The 16544-nt window shown below is 51.2% G+C and overlaps 1 protein-coding gene and 1 pseudogene across 2 annotated transcripts; one reads left to right on the top strand and one right to left on the bottom strand.

The window, feature by feature from the left end:
• The first annotated feature begins 866 nt into the window (after positions 1-866).
• LOC308530720 (leukocyte immunoglobulin-like receptor subfamily A member 6) lies at positions 867-3117 on the top strand (annotated as a pseudogene). The gene is made up of 6 exons: positions 867-1008; positions 1173-1462; positions 1609-1911; positions 2113-2404; positions 2647-2957; positions 3107-3117. The product of its transcript is annotated as a leukocyte immunoglobulin-like receptor subfamily A member 6 (transcript).
• A 1647-nt stretch (positions 3118-4764) lies between these two features.
• On the bottom strand, positions 4765-14786 carry LOC308530719 (leukocyte immunoglobulin-like receptor subfamily A member 6; the record flags this gene model as incomplete). The annotated part of the gene is made up of 10 exons (XM_081107405.1): positions 4765-4887; positions 5922-6062; positions 6209-6246; positions 9065-9181; positions 9799-10101; positions 10337-10648; positions 10857-11159; positions 11311-11595; positions 11730-11765; positions 14717-14786. 10 exons carry the CDS (start codon positions 14784-14786, stop codon positions 4765-4767), a joined length of 1728 nt encoding a protein of 575 aa, XP_080963531.1.
• Between the last annotated feature and the right edge of the window lie 1758 nt (positions 14787-16544).

Here is a 16544-nt window from a genome sequence, read left to right as displayed (position 1 = left end):
TTGAAGGATGGGCTGTGTGCATAGGTGGAGACCTAAGAGGTGGATGAGAACATTGTAGAGAGGAAAGAATGTTCTAGAAGCCCCGGGACACATACAGACTGTCTGAAAGGGTGGAAGAGAGAGGGAGGGGTGTGGTGATCACCTCACAAGGGCATTGATGAGGTGTTGATCACAAAAGGAATATGTAAGAAACAAACTATTTGTACAGATCATCTTATAAAATCATGTGTCATGTGTTACAAGTAAACTGGAGGAGTGCAATATCCTATATAATAAAACCCTAATATGCAAATCGACCAAACGGCAGAATGACCAGTCGCTATGATACGCACTGGGGATTGGGCCTAAGCCGACAGGTGGACATTTCCCAAGGGGTCCCAGACTGTGAGAGGGTGCAGACCGGACTGAGAGACCCCTCCCCCCCTCAGTGCACAAATGTTGTGCACCAGGTCTCTAGTTTGTAAATAAAATACCAACAAGGTGGGAGGGGGTGTGCCTGGGGGCCTTTGCAAGATGCATCTGCACATGAGACCCTGAGGATCAGGTGAGACCTGACACTGCTGACCAGCCTCCTGAGAGCCTGTCTCCCCCTGAGCTCTCATCCTGGGGAGATGCTGAGCCAGGCCCAGGTGGTGCCCTCCCCTGGCTGTGGGTCCCCAGCTGTGAAAACCCTAAGGGGCAGCAGCTCCTGACTCACCACATCCTGTGTGACCTTGTCCGTCAGGCCCAGGCCTCCTCCATCTGCAGAGCGGGAGCCCTCAGAGCAGACGCCATGACGTCCATCCTTTCTGCTCTTCTCTGCCTCGGTCAGTTGTGGACACGGGGACGGAGATCAGGAGGGGACTGTTGGCTACACCCTCTTGTTCATGGGGAGCCTCAGGCTCAAGCAGCTTGAGTGGACAGGGCCTGATGAGAAGGGAATCAGCTCAGACGTCCGGGTGCAAATCTCTGATGGGTATGGGTACTCTCTTCCAGGACTGAGTCTGGAGAGGACCCATGTGCAGGCAGGTGAGTCCTCCCCAGGCTCCATGTCCCTCTTCTTACTTCACCCCTGGGGCTCAGGAGGGGGCACCGAGGTCCTGGGATAAGGTGATACAATTTTCAGCTGGTGGGAGACCTGGGGGATGAGGGTGGGGAAGGTCTTTGTAATGCAGCCTCTGGTTTCCTTCCAGGGTCCCTCCCCAAACACATCATCTGGGCTGAGCCAGGCCCTGTGATCCCTTAGGGGTGCCCTGTGACCATCTGGTGTCAGAGGACCCAGGGGTTTAAAGAGTACCGTCTGGATAAAGAGGGAAGCCCACCACCAGCACCCTGGTACAAATATAAGCCATTGGATCCGGGGACAAGGCCAGGTTCTCCATCACACACATGACAGAGCGTGATGCCGGGAGATATCACTGTTACTATCTCAGCCCCACTGGCTGGTCAGAGCGCAGTGACCCCCTGGAGCTGGTGGTCACAGGTGAGAGGACACTCAGGGGTCCCAGCCTCAGGCTCTGCCCTCAGGAAGGGGGTCTGCTCACAGGGTGTCTCCCTCTCACAGCCCAGCCCTGGGGGACATGAGGGAGGTGTGAGCCCAATTTAACACGCTGCCTCCTCCTCTCCTAGAAGCCTACAGCAAACCCAGCCTCTCACCCCTGCCCAGCCCTTTCGTGACCTCAGGAGGGTACGTGACCCTCCAGTGTGGCTCATGGGAGGAATTTGGCAGGTTCATTCTGACTAAGGAAGGAGATCACAGGCTCTTCTGGACCCTGGACTCACAGATACATCCCAGTGGGCAGTCCCAGGCCCTGTTCCCTGTGGGCCCTGTGATCCCCCTTCACAGGTGGACATTCCGATGCTATGGCTGTGCCAGGGACAAGCCCCAGCTGTGCTCACACTCCAGTGACTCCCTGGAGCTCCTGGTCCCAGGTGAGTCCCATTATTGTCCCAACCAGGTTATTGGGGTCTTTGTTCTGTGGGGAGTCCCATGTGAGAGGGTGGGGTGAGGGGAGCACAGGGGCTACTGGGTCAGAGACACAGACAGAGAGAGACAGTGAGACCTGGGGGCCAGGACAGGAGAAGGGGGTTATGGGAGGAGCATCCCCTGTAATTCATGTCTGGTCTCCCCACATGAGTCTGGGAAGCCCTCCCTCCTTGTGGCTTCTGGACAGAGCCTGACCCTCCAGTGTCGCTCTGATGTCGGCTATGACAGATTCGCTCTGCACAAGGAGGGGGGACGGGACCTCCCCCAGAGCCTTGTCCTGCAGCCCCAGGCTGGGCTCTCTCAGGCCCACTTCCCCCCTGGGCACTGTGAGCAGCTCCCACAGGGGCTGGTACAGATGCTACGGTGGATACAACCTCTCCTCTGAGTGGTTGACCCCCAGTGACCCACTGGACATCAAAATTGTTGAGGGCCCGATAGGTTCAGTCAGAGTCTTAAAACATATAAGGCCCCAATAGAGAGCCCCAGTTGGTGATGGCTTGGACAAGGGCTCTGGGGTCCCCAGGGAGGAAGAGAGACAGAGACAGGAGGTGGGAGGGCAGAGGGGGAGACTCAGAGACAACAGAGGCAGACAAAGAGGAGGGTCCTCAGAGAGAGGCCTGGTGACTCTCAGGTCACAACAAGGTGGGCAGGCAGCCTTCACCCTCCCTCCCTCTCTCTAGGACACCTGCCCGACAGACCCTCCCTCTTGGTGCAGCCAGGTCCCAGCGTGGCCTCAGGAGAGAACGTGACCCTGCTGTGTCAGTCACAGAGCCCAAGGGACACGTTCCTTCTGTCCAAGGAGGGGGCACCTGATCCCTCCCCCCTCCCCTGCGTCTAAGATCAGAGCACCGAGCTCAGCAGTTCCAGGCGGAGTTCTCCATGAGCCCTGTGACCTCAGCCCACGGGGGCACCTACAGGTGCTACAGCTCACACAGCTCCTCCCCCTTCCTGCTGTCACTCCCCAGTGAACCCCTGGAGCTCCTGGTCCCAGGTGAGGGGTCCTTGACCCACTCCTTTCTATGCTCGGGCAGTTTAGGGCCCTGTACCCATTTATAAATGAGGGAACTCTGGGGCTCTAACAACCAATAGTTTCCAGAGCCTCTGACTCTCACCCCTCATTCAAGGATTCCTGCTCCGCAGGTTTTGAATAAGTGGGATCTCTCATCGGTAGCGAAATAGGATGGTGATGTCTTGTATTTAAAAAGACAACAACAAGAACAGTCAACAATTTCTTTATTGAGACCACCTTTCTCATTAATGTTGGGGCCCAAACCAAGTCTGGTCCTATGACACTCACAGCAGGTTCCGAAGTCACAGCTCAAAGGCAGGCTAGTAACTATCCAATGAGGACCCCAGGGAACCTTGCAGAGCAAAGACAGGCTCATGGAGGGACATGTAAAAGTCATCATCTGAGAAGTGGGGCATCTGCCAGCACAGGGCCCAGGAGGAAGGCACCTGTCCCCCCAGGTCCTCACTCACACCCTCCTGTCATGATTCTCAGGAGCAGCTGACACCCCCCGCTCATCACCAAATAGATCAGACCCCCAAGATCAGTGAGTGGGAGACATCCTCAGATATGGGGCTTCAGTAGAGAAAGCATGTCAAACTCAAAGGCTAACACGGGCCAAATAAACAAGGTTTAAGTGTATGTGTGAGGCAAAAAAACCCACAAACTCTTCAATTTTCATAGACACATAGGTTTATTTCAGTAGAGACATGCTGAATACAAAGGGCTGAAAGAAATGAGTCACCATTAACATAAAATAATGGAACATTTTAATAAAAGTTAATATTTTTTTCTTGAACATTAACTTACCAGACACCAAATAACTGCACAAATGAATCAGCGTAAGGCAAATAAACCCATTTTTCTTGTTCTCCAAAAGTGAAATATTTCCTGTTGTGCACACCAAACAAGTCAGTACAAGCCTAATGATGTGGCCACCGGCTGCTAAAATATTTGCTGCTAGTATTAGTGGAGAGAAATGGTGCGCCTGTGCGTAAGGCATCTAAGGGACATGAATGCAACATGATTATAGTCATCAGTCATTAGCGAATGTTGTAGTTCGTTATTAATAATCTATACTAATAAAAGGGTAATAGGCAAATGGTTTGGATGCCCTCATGCATAATGACCGATCAGCTGGAGGTTGCCTGTGCAGGGACTTGCAGCATCGGGGACAGGGGCAGTGGGACCCAGAGTCAAGTCCCCGCCCACCCACACACCCCTCAAAATTGCACGAGACCCAGACCCAGCCGGCCCCAACCCCATTGGACAAGACCCAGACCTGGCTGGCCCCACCCCTGTCAAGCCTCACCAGCGCATCATGTCCCTGGCCGGCTCCAGGCGGTGATGCAGAGTCAGTCAGCATCAGTCACATCCCGCTGATCAGTCGTTATGCATGAAGGCGTGATGACCATTTGCATATTAGCCTTTTATTATTATTATAGATTTTTATTGATTTCAGAGAGGAGAGGAGAGGAGAGGAGAGGGACAGAGAGATAGAAACATCAATGATGAGAATCATTGATTGGCTGCCTCTTGCACGCCTCCTCTTGGGGAACGAGACAGCAACCTGGGCATGTTCCTTGACCAAGAAAGGAACTGTCGCCTCATGGTTCATAGGTTGACTCTCATCCAATGAACAACACTGGTCAGGCGATATTGCTTATCTTGACTATAAAATCAGGTGACTCCCAGAGGTTTCCAGGAGCTGTGGGGGTCCATGTCAGGTTTCCACCCCTCCTGGGAAATGTGAATCCCTTCCCTGGAGTGTGGAGTCTGGGTCCTTCCTGGGCTAGTAGACCGACAGAACAGCATACACACTGGGCTCATCTGGGGGCTCCTCAGACAGGGAGGAAGGGGGTGCACATGTCTTCTGTCTGAAGGTCAAGTGGTTCAGCTGGGCGTAGGTGACAGTCTGGAGCAGGGGGAGAGTGAGTAGGATGAAATGTGGTTAGAGTTGGGGAAGTCTTGGGGTATGGAGAGGATAGGACCCACCTGACTGTCCATCTGTCTGTCCTCTTCTGCTTGTCTTCCCTTCTTATCCAGTAATCCCCCTGACAGGGAGGAAGGAGAGGTGGCCAATCCCTGCCTGGGTCTTAATGTTGAGCAGTTCACCTGGGCATACATCACTCCCTGGGGGTCTTCATCCTGCCTGTTGTGCTGGAGACAGTGAGACAGAACAATGTCTCCTTGATTCCACTGTTGAAATCCTCCAGACTTCAAGCACATGTTGAGAAAGAGATGACTTAAACTTTAAACAGATTAGCTCCCTCTCCTGATGGAATCTGCAGGGTCTTCCTAAGACCTGGAGCCTCTGGATGCTTCTATGGTTCTGACTCTTATCCTAACGTGCTCTCTCTTGCTCATTTGGCTCCAGCTTCATGGCCCATCCTCCTGAAGCATGTCCTGCCTCAGCACCTTTGCACCCGTTCTTTTCCCTGTCCCCTCACCATGCACTCTATCTCCTCCTCTTGCTTTATGTTCCTTCACAGCACTTTGCTCTCTGGGACACTGTCTGCTTGTTTTAATATTGTCTCCCTCACCCACAGGTGAGCTCAAGGAGTGTGGAGACAGTGTGGCTCAGGGATGCACAATGGCCCCTAAAAGCAGCCGTAAACAGGGAGCCCTTTCACATTTGCTGGATGAATGAATGAAAGGGATCTTGGTGACCTATGGGTAAGTCACTTATTTCTGCATCCTCCTGAGACTTGGGGCTTCACAAGGTCAGACAGAGGATGAGGGGCCAACAAAGGAGGCCCAGTAGAAGGGGCCATGAGGACACAAGGAAACCAGGAGGAGTGAGGCTCAGCAGGACGACCTGGGGGCCCAGAAGGAGAGGTCAGTGTGGACGCCACTGAGAACAAGGTGAGGTGGAGACAGGGAATGAACCGTTGAATTAAAGTGGGTGACAGAATGTCCTTGTGGCCTGAACAGGAGCAGGGTTCTCACCTGAGGGTCCAGCTCCACGCTCTCCCCAGGTTTTGGGTCCTTCACGACAGCATCTGCTGGGGCAGAACGGGGAGGTGTCTCCTGGCAGGTCCCCAAGTTCTCAGAGCTGCAGTCCCTGTCTGCTCCCAGATGGACCACTAACTCAGGGGTGATTTGAGGCATCAGGTCAGGCAGTGTGCATCTCAGTTCTTCTCACTCTGACCCCACACCCTCCCAGCCTAACCCTCCCCATTGCCCCCTGAAATCCCTCTTCCCACTCCTCCAGGGCAGCTGTCTCTTCCTCTCACAAAGAGTCTCTTCTTGGCTGTCCAAAGCTGGGCTTCAACTGGAGGAGAAGACATGAGTTTTAGGGTCAGAGATGGGCCGTAGATGGTGGATATTTCAGGTTTTTGGGGCAGGAGTTACATGATCTGCAGGCCTCTGTCCTTGGGCTCTGGGTCTGTGGCCCTTACCGGAGGTTGGACATGAGCCCCTCTCTGGGCTTGTCAAGAGGGACAGTCTCAGCACTGGGAGGTTAGGAGCCACTCCCCATGTGATTCCACAGGAAAGAATAAAACCTTAACACTCAAGTCAACCGAGATGGCAGCATAGGTAAACACCTGTATTTGCTGCCTCCCACAACCATAGCAAAATTAGAACTAAAATACAGAACAACTATCATCCAGAACTGCAGGAAAGCTAGCTGAGTGGAAGTACTACAACTAGAGAGGTAAAGAAGAAAGCGCATTGAGACTGGTAGGAGGGGCGGAGGCACAGATTGGGCTAGCACCCGGGTATGCCGTTTTTTTTTTTTTAATTGGGAGGGAGATACAAGCTCCCACTTGTTCTGAGCTCCAGTACTGGGCGAGACTTTGTGGGACCCAGACACATATGGGGAGAAACTGGTCTGTCTGGCATCAGGGCAGGAACATGGGGGCGGCTTTCTTCCAGACGGAGATGTTCGAAATGGTCATTGTTCCTGAGCTGGGACCTCTCCGGTGCAGAGCTGACTGGCAGCCATTGCTGTTTGCTCTACCCTGGAGATTCCCTGAGACCCCACCCTATCCAATCGACAACCCCAACTAAGCTGTGTGCAGTGACTTTGGCATATGAATGGCCGGCCAGTCCTTTCTCTGCCTAAAACCTGTCAAACTGCAGTTGGGTCAGGGAGCCCCGAAGCTATCAAAAGAAGGCAAAGGCCAACACCACAGCAGCCTGCCTTGCTTCACAGCTGGACCTCATCTGGGCACTTCCAAACTCCACACAAAGAGGAGGAATCTGCAGATCCCTCTGTAGCTCCTGCTGGGTGGCCACAGGCAGTGGTTGACTTTGCACCTCCTTGGAGATCCAAGAGCCAGTGTACCCAGTGCTCAGTGTGAGATCATACCAGGTTACAATTCGTCACATCCATAAGTGACACATCCAAGGGTCAGACTCAGGGAGGACCAAAGCTCCACTGAAGCAAGTCCTGCCCCATAAGGGTACCTGCTGCACAGAAGCACTTCCATTGACCTGGAGTTTAATTCATCCCAGTGATGCCAACAGCAATCAAGGCTCAACTACAACAAGACTGCACATAGCCCACAAAAGGGTGCACCAAGAGTGTCTACCTCAGGTGACTGGGGAGGCTGAGTCACTGGGCCCTACAGGACACCTACTACCCAAGGCCACTATCAACTCAAGGAGACTTAGCAGCTACCCAATACACAGAAACAAACACAGGGAAGCAGCCAAAATGCAGAGAGAAAGAAACGTGTGACAAATGAAAGAAATGGGAGAAAGCAAACTACTGGGTATAGAGTTCAAAACCACAGTTATAAGGTTACTCAAGAATCTTCTAGACACCTCTGAGGAACTTAGTGAGCCCTTCAAGGATCTTAGTGAGAATGCCAAAAAAATGGAAAAGGACCAGTCAGAAATTAAGCATACACTGACTGAAATAAAGAATAATATACAGAGATTCAACAGTAGAGTAGAGGATCCCAAGAATCAAGTCAAAGATTTGAAATACAAGGAAGCAAAAAACACCCAGCCGAAAGAGCAAAAAGAAAAAAGAATCCAAAAATATGAAGATAGTGTAAGGAGCCTCTGGGACAACTTCAAGCGTACAAACATCTGAATTATGGGGTGACAGAAGAAGAGAGAGAGCAAGATATTGAAAACCTATTTGAAGAAATAATGACAGAAAACTTACCCTACCTGGTGAAAGAAAGAGACTTCCAAGTCCAGGAAGCGCAGAGAACCCCAAACAAAAGGAATTCAAAGAGGACCACACCAAGACACATCATAATTAAAATGCCAATGGCAAAAAGACAAAGAGAGAATCTTAAAAGCAGTAAGAGGAAAACAGTTAGTTACCTACAAGGGAGTACCCATACAACTATCAGCTGATTTCTCAACAGAAAATATGCAGGACAGAAGGGAGTGGCAAGAAATATTCGAAGTGATGAGTAGCAAGAACCTACAACCAAGATTACTCTACCCAGCAACGCTATCATTTAGAATTGAAGGTCAGATAAAGAGCTTCACAGATAAGAAAAAGCTAAAGGAGTTCATCACCACCCAACCAGTATTATATTAAATGCTGAAAGGTATTCTTTAAGAAGAGGAAAAAGAAGAAAAAGGTAAAGATGAAAAATTATGAACAACAAAGTGACAACAAATACATATCTATCAAAAAGTAAATCTAAAAATCAAATGAATAAAAAATCTGATGAACAGAATAAACTGGTGAATGTAATAGAATCAGGGGCATGGAAATAGAACGGACTGAAAATTCTAGGGAGAAAGGGGTTGTGGGAGGGGAGTGCGGGAAGAGATGGGACAAAGATCTTATATGCATGTATGCAGTACCTACGGATGGAGACAGTGGGGTGGCGAGGAGCTGGGGTGGGGTGGGAACCGGATGGAAGAGAGCTATGGGGGGGAAAAAAGAAGGACATCTGTAATAATCTGAACAATAAAGATTAAAATAACCAAAATCTTTACACTCAATTATGTGCATATTTCATGAGACTGTCTGACATTGTTTTCTTTCTAGGTTTTCTGATTTCAGATTCTGGAGAAGTCTTTTCTCAGTTGACCTTCTCCATCCATTTGGTTTCCTATGGCAGGTGCTCTGAGCACCCCATTGTGTGACCCAGGTCACCCCTTTCCCTACTCACCTGACACCCTGCCTTTGCTCTGACATTGGTGTCGGAGGAGGAGGAAGAAGAGGAAGGAGAGTAGCAGGACGAGGGTAACCGAGATCCCGATCAGGGTGTTCAGGTTCCATTTGGGACCTAGGACATGAGTGATGTCATGAATGAGCCAGTGATGCCATTTGATGAGCACCTACTGTGTGTGAGGCATGTGCTGGGGTCTGTCCCTCATATCCTCTCACCTCACAACAGCCATGCACCAGGGATTGCTGACCCCACCACCCATTTCACTGAGGCTCAGAGAGGTCAATCACATACCCCAGGTCACCCAGCTTGGATGGAACAGGGTTGAGACTGGGACTCAGGACTGTGGGTTCCCTTTGCTGTCCTCACACTGCCCCCCAGGGGGACACCAGCTCTGTGCTCTGGGATCCTCATCTGGGGCCTGTGGTGGAGGGCTGGGGCCCCACAGGTTCTTGGGAAGGACAAGAAGAGGGTGAGGAGCTGGTGCTGACCTGGGAGTAGGAACTTCTCTCAAACTTCTACTACATCTGTGCTGGGGCTCCTAAGACACTCCCACTGCCCACCTACCCCTTCTGGAACCGTGTGAAGGGGAGGAAGTGGACAGGGTAGGAGGACCTCTAAGGAAGAGAAAGCTCCTGGATGACCATCCCAGAGCCCCTCAATTTCAGCCTATAATTCTCCTGGGGATGGGACCCTGAGCTGACAGCGCAGCAGACAGGGTCAGGGGCCCTCACCTGAGATGAGGAGCTCCAGGGGCTCACTGGGGAGTGACAGCAGGTAGGGGGAGATGCTGTTTGAGCTGTAGCACCTGTAGGTGCCCCCGTGGGCTGAGGTCACAAGACTCATGGAGAACTCCACCTGGAACTGCTGAGCTGAATGCTTTGATCTCAGACGCAGGGGGGGATCGACTGCCCCCTCCTTGGACAGAAGGAAAGTGTCCCTCCAGCTTTGGGATTGACACAGCAGGGTCACGTTCTCTCCGGAGGCCACCCTGGGGCCTGGCTGCACCGAAAGGGAGGGTCTGTCAGGCAGGTGTCCTAGAGAGAGGGGGGGGGGGTGAGGGCTGCCTGCCCACCTTGTTCTGACCTGAGAGTCACCAGGCCTCTCTCTGAGGCCCCTCCTCTCTGTCTGTCTCTGTTTCTCTGAGTCTCCACCTCTCCCCTCCCACCCCCTGTCCTTCTCCCTCCCTGGGGCCTGCACTGTCATTCTGGCCTCACCACCTGAGACCCCCCCCCAGCAGGGCCTGTGCAGAATCTGGGTCCATGTCTGAACCCATTGGCTCCTCACCTGCCACCAGGATGTCCAGGGGGTCACTTGGGACCGACCACTCAGAGGAGAGGTTATATCCACCGTAGCATCTGTACCGGCCCCCGTGGGAGCTGCTCACAGTGCCCAGGGGGAAGTGGACCTGAGAGAGCCCAGCCTGAGGCTGCAGGACAAGGCTCTGGGAGAGGTCCGGTTCACCCTCCTTGTGCAGAGCGAATCTGTCATAGCCGACATCAGAGTGACACTGGAGGGTCAGGCTCTGTCCAGAGAACACGATGGGGCCCTGCTGGCTCAAGAGGGAGGGCTTTGCAGACTCACCTGGGGAGACCAGACATGAATTACTTGGGCTGCTCCTCCCATAACCCCGTCTCCTGGCCTAGCCCCCAGGTTCACTGTCTCTCTCTGTCTCTGGCCCAGGGGCTCCTGTGCTCCAGTCTCCGCCCCCTTCACATGGGGCCCCCCTCCCAGAGAAGATGCCAATGTGTCTGATACCTCAATCCATGGATGGGAGCAGGATGGGACTTACCTGGGATCAGGAGCTCCAGGGCATCACTGGGGTATGACCACACCTGGGGGCTGTTCCTGTAACAGCCATAGCATCTGAACCTCCACCTGTGAATGGGACTCACGGGGCCCACAGGGAACAGGGCCTGAGACTGCCCACTGGGCTGTGGCTGTGAGTCCTGGGTCCAGGAGTCCCTGTCTTTTCCTTCCTTAGTCATAATGAACCTGTCAAACACCTCCCTTGAGCCACACTGGAGGGTCACGTTTCCTCCTGAAGTCACAACAGGGCTGGGCAGGGCTAAGAGTCTGGGTTTGCTGAAGGATCCTAGGAGAGGAGGAGGGGGCAACCTATTAAATGGGGCTCACACCTCCCTCATGTCCCCCAAGGCTGGGATACAAGAGGGGAGATACCCTGAAAGCAGACCCCCTTTCCTGAGGGCAAAGCCTTAGGGTGGGACCCCTGAGAGTCCTCTCACCTGTTGCCCGCAGCTCCAGGGGGTCACTGGGTTCTGACCTGCCAGTGAGGCTGTTATAATAACAGGAGTATCTCCCTGCATCATGCTCTGTGATGTTTGTTATGGAGAACTTGCCTTTGGTTGTGGACTTCCTTTCAGTCTGTGAGTTCCAAAGCACACATTTTCCTTCCTTGTACAGATCAAACTTCTGGGCCTCCAGGGTCCCCTCACACCAGAGGGTCACAGGGCTCCCATAAGGGATCACAGGGCCTGGTTCAGCCCTGAGGGTGGGTTTGGGCAGGGTCCCTGGAAGGAAACCAGAAGCTGCATTACAAAGCCCTTCCCACCCTCATCCCCCAGCTCATCCAGGACCTCTGTGCTCACTCCTGAGCCCTAGGGGTGAAGTAACAGGTGGTTCCTGGAGCCTGGGGAGGACTCACCTGCCTGCACGTGGATCTTCTGGCCCAGTCTCAGCCCTGGAAGAGAGTCCCTGTGAGAGATTTGCATCCGGACGTCTGAGCTGATTCCCCTCCCATCAGGGCCCCATCCACTCGAGCTGCCAAAGCCTGAGGTTCCCCATGAACAAGAGGGTACCGCCACCCCTCCTGCTGCCCCTCCCCATGTCCACAACTGACCGAGGCAGAGAAGAGCAGAGAGGATGGACATCATGGCGTCTGCTCTCGACATCATGGCTCCTACTGTGAAAATGGAGGAAACTTAGGGCCTGAAAAACAGAGACGCACAGGATGTGGTGGGTCAGAAGCTGTTGCAGCCCTTCCGATCCGCAAGCTGTGCACCCACTGCATGGGGACTCTCTCGCCCTGGGCCTGGCTCTGAGTTTCCCCAAACTGAGGGCTCAGGAGGATAAAAGGCCCTCAGGGGGCAGGTGCCCGATCCCTCCCAGGCACTGCAGGGATCATTTCCTTTGTTCCTGGCGACTCTACACATTTGGTTTGGCCTTTGAATTCTGTGACGACAATTTTGAATGGACTTTGCAGTGTCACGTTGGTGCTGCTCATCCATCAGGAAACAGTCTCAACTCCGAGTTCACGTAGCAGAGGTTTTAGTGCTTTATTCTTCAGTTGTTAACATGAAGCTCAAAGTGGAACTGCCCATGGACCCAGCAAATCCTACTTGTGGGAATATATCCTCAGAACCTGGAACACCAATCAGAAAGATTGTTCATAGCTAAGACCTGGAAACAATCCAAGTGCCCATCTGTGGAATAATGGGTATAAAAGCTGTGGTACATTTACACCAGGGAATACTATGCAGCTTTGAAAAAAGAAGTACCCCTTACCCTTTGAGAAAGCATGGAGGCACCTGGAGCATATTATGCTAAGTGAAAGAAGACAGTCAGAGAAAGACAAATATTGCATGATTTCACTTATATGTGGCATCTAATGAACAATGAAACATGATAAAAAAAATAAGTCCAGAGGAATGCTGCGTGGAACAACTGGACAGGTCTCAGAGAAGGGAGGGCGGCAGAGAAAGATTAACTAAAGAACTTACCTGCATATATGCATTGCTCAAAGCCATAGATATTAGTGTGCAGAAGGCCTGCAGTGGGGTGTGTGCTGGGTGGAGGGGGGTGCCATATAGGAAGAGATGAAGGTCATCTGTAATAATGTCAATAATAATACAAAAAAATACAGTGTTATCTTGAAGGGGAAGGCTATATATATATATAATAATAAAAGGGTAACATGCTAATTAGACTGGTCGTCCTTCTGGATGTCCTTTCAGACGAAGCCAGGGCTGTGAGGGAAGCCCAGGTCCCAGGTGCCAGAGGGAAGGTGGTGCTGGCAGACAGAGGAAGGAAGGCCTACACTTGCATGAATTTCATGCATAGGACCTCTAGTCTATATATATATCCTATCTAATAAAAGACAAAAGGGTAATTGACCGTACCTTTGCTACACTTCCAATTGGCTAAATCAGGGTGACATGCAAATTAACTGCCAAGAAAGATGGCAGTTAACCGCCAAGAAAGATGGCGGTTAATTTGCATACATAGGCGCAATGATGGGAGGCGAAAGTGGAAGGATGGAAGAATGGTGATTGGAAACCCAGTTGGCAGGCAAGAGCCGGGTGGCAAGGCAAAGGCAGCCCAGGCCCTGAATTAGAGAACCGGGGCTGCCTTTGCCCACCCCCACCCAGTGATCACGATCAGAAACCCGAGCCACAGGCAAGGCGGCACCCCTAGGACCCAGGAACCACCTTGCCTTCAGCCCGTGATCCTGATCACCATCGGAATGCCCGGCCACAGGCCAGGCGGCTCCCCAGGACCCAGGAGCCCAAAGGCAAGGTCTGCAGGAGAAGCTGCGATCAAGCTATGAGCAGGAGGGTGGGGGATGGAAGGAGCTACAGGAGCAGCTCTGGCCAGAGACTGAAGACTCCCACTGGAGCAAGGAGCAAAGACTGAAGGCTCCAGCCACAGCAAAGACTGTGTCCAGAGCAAAGATGGAAGGTGGTGGCCAGAGTGAAGGTCTGGGTCCCCAGTGCCAGAGAAAAACTGGTGCCAGCAGCTAGGGGAAGGGAAAGCCTATTGCACGAATCCTTTTGTGCAACAGGCCTCTAATATATTTATAAAAGCCTAAGTGACCAAATGACCAAATGACTGGTGAACCAGTCAACTGATCACTATGATGCACACTGACCACCAGGGGGCAGATGCTAAATGCAGGGGCTGTCCCCTGATTGTCAATGCAGACCCACAGCGGGAGTTCTGTTCAGCTGACCTACATGAGCCAGGTGCAGGACTCACTGTTGGCGAGCACAGCTGCAGTGGTGCAAGCCTCTCCCACCTCCGTGGTAGCACTACCAAGTGGGGGCAGGTGCATAGGGCTGGCCAGGATGAGCAGAGTGCAGCAGCACCCGGCTGGGGCTTGGACTCCTCCTCAGTTGCTGCCACTTCACGCACTACTACATCCCTTGGGGGATGTCAGATTACTGGTTTTGGTCTGATCCCACAGCCTGGCCTGTGAAAGGGTGCAGGCCAGGCTGAAGGACCCCACCAGTGCAAGAATTTATGCACTGGGCCTCTAGTATAAAAAGAAAATAAGAATGTTAATGGCAACATTATGGGAGACATACCAAGACAGGAAGAGAAACGGATTTACAGAGTGACAGATGTCAGAGGGGAGGAGAGTGGGGGGGGTGACTTGATGAAGAATGGGAAATGATTCACTAAAGAACATATATGCATAGCGCACGGACACAGACAACAGTGTGGTGAGAGCCAAGGGAGGGGGAAATGGGGTGGGTCGCGGTGGGCAAATGGGAGAAATGGGGGACATCTGTAAGAGTGTCAACAATAAAAATTAAATATATTTAATGATTTTGTTGTTTAGAGTCCACATTTAAGTGATCTTATATGGAACGTGTCCTACTCTGAGTGGCTTATCTCACTTAGCATACAAACCTGCAGGTTCCATCCATGCTGCCGCAGAAGGTAGGACTTCCTTCTTCCTCACTGCCGAGTAGTACGCCATCGTGTAAACGTACCACAGCTTTTTAATCCACTCATCCACTGATGGGCATGTGGCTGCTTCCCCATCTTGGCTGTTGTAAATAATGCTACAGTGAACATAGTGGATGTGTATAGTCTTTCGAATGAGCGTTTCAGGTTTATTCGATGATACCCCCAGCAGTGGGATCACGGGGTCGAATGGCAGTTCCATTTTTTTTGTTTGTTTGTTTTAAGGAACCTCCATGCTGCTTACTATAGCGGCTGCACCCATCTGCATCCCCAGCAGCGGTGCAAGAGGGCTCTCTCTACTCCACATTCAGCACTTGCATTTTTCTGATGATTCGTGACTTTGTGAATAATAGTGGAGTGAAGGCAGACTCTGCAGTAAATGGTGCTGGGAATATTGGACAGATACATGCAAAAAAAAAAAAAAGACAAAAGGAAAAAAAGAAAGAAAGGAAGGAAGAAAGAAAGAAACTATACCACCCACTTACACCATATACAAGAGTACACTCAAAATGGATAAAAGACTTCAATGTAAGTCACAGAGCCATAAAATTCCCAGGAGAGTGACGTGTCTTGTGTTGTCACCTTAGAAGCAGGCAAGGAGCAGAAATTCAGAAACACTAAGTCCATATTCAGCTCCTGTCGACCTGCACTTCCGGAGACTGAGGACTTGGGGACCAGGGTGCTTCTGAGGAAGAGGAGGCAGGGGCTGAGCAAAGCAGAGAAGGTCACAGGATGTGGGGGGCAGGGTCCTCAGTAGGTGTTTGCCTCACAGGAAGGCGACACCTTCTTCTCACCCTAAAAATAGCAGGTGCTGAGGGTCTGACTAGAACCACATTTCCAAACAGCCTACATGAATTTGTTTTTTACTGATTTTGTTTTTCCTGGGGTGACATCGGTTAATAAAATTATACAGGTTTCAGGAATACAATTTTACACTACGTCATCTGTATATAGTATTGTGTGCTTATCATCCTAAGTCTAGTCTATTTCCACACAACTTACCCCATTTTTACCTCCGCCCACCCCACCCTTCCCTCTGGCAGTCACCATAGTATTGTCTGAGTCCATGAGTCTTTCTTTTATTGCTTTGCTTAATCCATTCGCCCTTCCCCCCAGCCCACAACCCCTCTCCTCTGACAGCTGTCAGTCTGTTCTCTGTATACATAAGTCTCTCTCCACTATGCTTTATTTTGTTTATTAGATTCCAAATATGAGTGAAATCATAGGGAACTTGTCTTTCTCTGATTGGCTTATTGCACTTCAGATAATGCTCTCCAGATCCATTCATGCTGTTGCAAAAGGTAAGAGTTCCTTCTTTATTTTACGGCTGCACAATATTCCATTGTGTAAATATACCATAGCTTTCATCTGCTAGTGGGCACTTGGGCTGTTTCCAGATTTTGGCTTTTGTAAATAAGGCTGCTGTGATCATAGAGGGGCATAGATATTTGTGGATTTATTGATGATAAGCCATTCTGAAAGGTGTGTGGTTTCCATTTGCATCTCTCTGATGATTAGTGATGTTGAGCATCTCTGTTCATATGTCTACTGGCCACCGATGTGTCCTCTTTGGAGAAGTGTCTATCTAGGTCCTCTGCCCAATTTTTTTTATTGAATTGTTTTGGGGGTTTTGGTGCTGAGCTTTATAAGTTCCTTATAAATGTTGGACAATAAGCCCTTATCAGATGTATTGGCTAATAGTTCTCCATTCGGTGGGTTGTCTTTTCATTTTGTTGACGGTTTCCTTTGCTATGCAAAGCCTTATCATTTC

The sequence above is a fragment of the Myotis nattereri genome (genome assembly GCF_964212035.1).
Source record: "Myotis nattereri genome assembly, chromosome: 15".
Classification (NCBI taxonomy): Eukaryota; Metazoa; Chordata; class Mammalia; order Chiroptera; family Vespertilionidae; genus Myotis; species Myotis nattereri.
The sequence above is the reverse complement of the archived record's forward strand: the minus strand, read 5'-3'. Positions and strand labels throughout refer to the sequence as shown.